The 3900-nt window shown below is 36.3% G+C and overlaps 1 protein-coding gene across 2 annotated transcripts in view; it reads left to right on the top strand.

Moving 5' to 3' along the window:
- The window catches only part of LOC107662824 (zinc finger protein 501-like), an 8278-nt gene extending 4654 nt beyond the window's left edge, over positions 1-3624 (top strand). Inside the window, exons 2-3 of one of the 2 annotated variants that reach the window (XM_016452937.1) lie at positions 1182-2517; positions 2645-3624. In XM_016452937.1, the coding sequence (XP_016308423.1) occupies positions 1182-2491 (1310 nt within the window). In that variant the 3' untranslated portion in view covers positions 2492-2517; positions 2645-3624. Of the gene's footprint in view, positions 1-1181; positions 2608-2644 lie in introns of those variants that run through there. The other variant, XM_016452936.1, reaches the window with a different exon arrangement.
- Positions 3625-3900: the final 276 nt, after the last annotated feature.

Genomic DNA, 3900 nt, shown 5'->3' with positions numbered 1-3900 from the left:
ATGGCGCTAAACTGCAGAAATAATAATAATAATAATAATAATAAAAAATAAAAAAATTCATTTAAATGCAGCCGTTACCCCGTAAACCCTGTAAATAAAGCAGATGCACTACTTTCGGTTTCTGAATCATGTTTAAATGATTTAAACAGCCATAAATAATTTTCTCATGCCTTAAAATAGCTTGAATGTAACTCTACACCCTTGCCTCATTTACTATACGCGGATCTATGAATATGCAAAGTAGCCCCGCCTCCACTCCACGGATAATGACTGATAGAACTAAGTTTTTACTTGCGGACAACTACAGTGGATACTGTAACATTTGTTAAATTTACTTACTTGACGATGTTGTGTCCTCAAAATGCCTTAAAGACTCAAATGCAGCCGAGTTTGTGATTCTAATCCACGCCCGCGAGCAAATGCGTGTGACCTGCGGATGTCAACGCGGGAGAGGTGCGTATGACTCCGGGCTATTTTTACACTGCTGCCGCGGGTTATTATTCAAGTTAGCGGTTCTAAATACAAATAAATAGCGGTAACAGCACATGACATCGTGAAAATGGGGGGGAATATTAACAGTTAGCCAAACATCTACAGAAAAATATAACCGTTACCGGATTAACCTGGCTGCCTTCTCACTAGACCCTCTGCTTTGCAGCAGTTTATGATATGCTGAGGATAGGATCCCTTGACGTGATTGGTTATTGAATTTTGTGACGTAGCAAAAAAAGGGCTGTTTCAAACTGCGTTTCTGTGACTGCCTTTGGGGAAACTACCTTTCTAAGGAGAAAATACTCAGCAATGGTGTTGATAAATGGATAGGCACATGGTTTGTCTAAAAGCACATTAAAAACACCACATAGACAAATAAACAGCATAAAAAACTTGATTTTTACTACAGGGGGACTTTAAGGTTATAAAGCTTCAAGTAGTTTGTCAGATTTTGATTTGTTGTAATAGAAAAAATATATAGATCTGTGCAATAATATAGTTGGAGCAGTAAATAATAAGAGCACTTTCTATAAACTTGTGGAGTTGATTTCATATACTTAATACTTCTCATTATAGAAACATGGGATTTGTTCCTATAATGTTTTAAACATAAGAGGAAGATCAATGTACCTCATTCATGGAAAGTCTCTGTGATTTACTGAACATTAAACATTTTACTTTAATTTCAGAGTTGACTGAAGAAAATGAGGAGGATGAAGAACTGTGTGAAGAGGAGGAGAAACATCATGTCAAAACTGGAGAACAACATTTGAGTCGCTCTCAAACCAAACAGAAAGATTTAAAGAAAATAAGAGACGAGAAATCTTTCACCTGCACTCAGTGTGGAAAGAGTTTGACAAACAAACAGAGTCTCGAGATTCACATGAGAGTTCATGCGGGAGAGAAATTGTTCACATGTGATCAGTGTGGAAAAACATTTTTGTGGGCTTCAACCCTGAAGAGTCACCTGATAGTTCATTCAAAGGAGAAACCACATTCATGTTCTTTGTGTGGAAAGAGTTTTTCACTACTGCATAATTTAAAAGCTCATCAGAAAATACACACTGGTGTGAGAGATTATATGTGCTTTGAGTGTGAGAAGACTTTTATTACAGCTACACATTTGAAACGGCACCAGAGGATCCACACTGGAGAGAAACCTTACAAGTGTTCACACTGCGACAAGAGATTCATTCATTCAGAATCCCTGAAAACACATGAGAGGATTCACACTGGAGACAAACCTTACACGTGTAATCAGTGTGGTATGAGTTTCAGACAAAAAACTCAACTTAAGGTGCACATGAGAGTTCACACAGGAGAGAAACCGTTCACATGTGATCAGTGCGGGAAGAGTTTTGCACAATCAGCAAAGCTGAAGAGACACATGAGGATCCACACTGGAGAGAAACTGTATGAATGTGATCAATGCGGCAAAACATTTTTGTGGGATTCAGGCCTGAAGAGTCACCTGAATGCTCATCTAAAGGAGAAACCACATTCATGTTCGTTGTGTGGAAAGAGTTTTTCACATCTGCAGAATTTAAAACAACATCAGAAGAGACACGCGGGTGTGAGAGAATATATGTGCTTTGAGTGTGAGAAGACTTTTATTACATCTACAGAACTGAAACAGCATGAGAGGATCCACACTGGAGAGAAACCTTACATGTGTTCACACTGTGACAAGAGATGCAATCAATCAGAATCCCTGAAAAGACATGAGAAGATCCACACTGGAGAGAAACCTTACATGTGTTCACACTGTGACAAGAGATTCAATCAATCAGAAACCCTGAAAAGACATGAGAAGATCCACACTGGAGAGAAACCTTACACGTGTGATCAGTGTGGGAAGAGTTTCAGACATAAAGATCAACTTAAGGTTCACACGAGAGTTCATACGGGAGAGAAACCATATCACTGCACTGCATGTGGGAAGAGTTTCGCTCGATCAATTTCTTTACAAAAGCATACAAAAAAGATTCACAGTAAATAGATTCTCTTCAGATCCAGCATTGTCAGGTCTGACACCACATCCTCACCAAACATGACACAATAATGTGTTGACCTATACATTTGCTTCTGTATAAATCCATTCTAATCAGCATAACAATTGACGGAAAATAAACATCATCTGTTGTTTTCACAGTTAATGAAGTTCATCTTCAAGATCTTCATCAGCTTCATCTGAGATTCTGATCAACTCAAAAATGAAGTTTCATATCCAAAGAACAATATCTAATTGTTTTTTATTTTTTATATCATTTTAACTTCGTGATATGTAAATATATTATTGTGTGCTCTTATGAGTTTTATATAATGTGCCATTTTCTATACTGCAAATGTATCACTTCTAGTTTGTTTGCTCTTTTATGAAGGAAAGTAGTTCTTTTTGTTTGTTTTTTTGGTACAAACTTTTGTTCAGGAAGCTGAAGAAGAGCCTGTAATACTTTCAAGAGAAACTTAGATTTATTGACTGACTGGCAGGATGCCACCATTAATAACCAGCTAGCAGATTAATGAAGTATGTAGCCAAGTTACCAGAGAGTCACCGGAAAAATAATATGATTGTTATATTAATATAATATTGTAGAGACGACTGAAAAAAATTAAAAGAAGGGATTTATGAAAGTAGTGTTCATTATTGGTTGTTAATGTGGCCAGTGGTGTTCAGTTTTGATCCTGAGATGGGCCAATGACCGCGCAGGATGCAGTGCAGTGGGAAAAACTGATTTCCAGAGTTCTGAGATTTTCGGTTTCAGTGGGCACAGCATACATGAATATTCATGCGTTTCCCGGACATGCATGTGGAACTGAGCATTTTAGTTCACGCAGGTTAGTTTCAGCAGGTTTAACAGAATATTTCAAAAACAAATATTTTCAGAGTTCCGCAGACTTATACCTAAACTTGTTCATCATTTCACAACAGTTTAATGTCCTTTTGGGTAACACTTTACAATACAGGTGCACAAATATGCATTAATTCATTCCTTTTCAACAACAAAGCAACTCATAATTATAACTTCAGAAGTAGGATATTTCTAATCCATCCAATGACCCAGTAAGAAAAGTTTTTACACAAACAACTTGCAAGAAAAATTATGAATTCTCTAAAAAAAAAAAAGTTTACGGAAGCTAAAGTTAAAAGCTAAAGGTCTGATTAGAGGGTTGCTAACATTGTGAAATTCATTTCAAATTAATGCAAAATAAATCAGTTCATATTATAATAACTTTGTTGACAACAAGAAAAAAGGAAAGCTGATTTTGCCATTGTTATTTATACCTTGTTATTTATTCATTTAACCAGTTAACAGCTCTTATGTCTTTCAATATTAAATATTGCTGAACTGCTTGAAGATTTATAACTAAATGGTTCTTCAGCCTCATTGATGAAAGATCAAGAAT

The sequence above is a fragment of the Sinocyclocheilus anshuiensis genome, unplaced genomic scaffold (assembly GCF_001515605.1).
Source record: "Sinocyclocheilus anshuiensis isolate Anshui unplaced genomic scaffold, SAMN03320099.WGS_v1.1 scaffold1815, whole genome shotgun sequence".
In the NCBI taxonomy this organism is placed as follows: Eukaryota; Metazoa; Chordata; class Actinopteri; order Cypriniformes; family Cyprinidae; genus Sinocyclocheilus; species Sinocyclocheilus anshuiensis.
The sequence above is the reverse complement of the archived record's forward strand: the minus strand, read 5'-3'. Positions and strand labels throughout refer to the sequence as shown.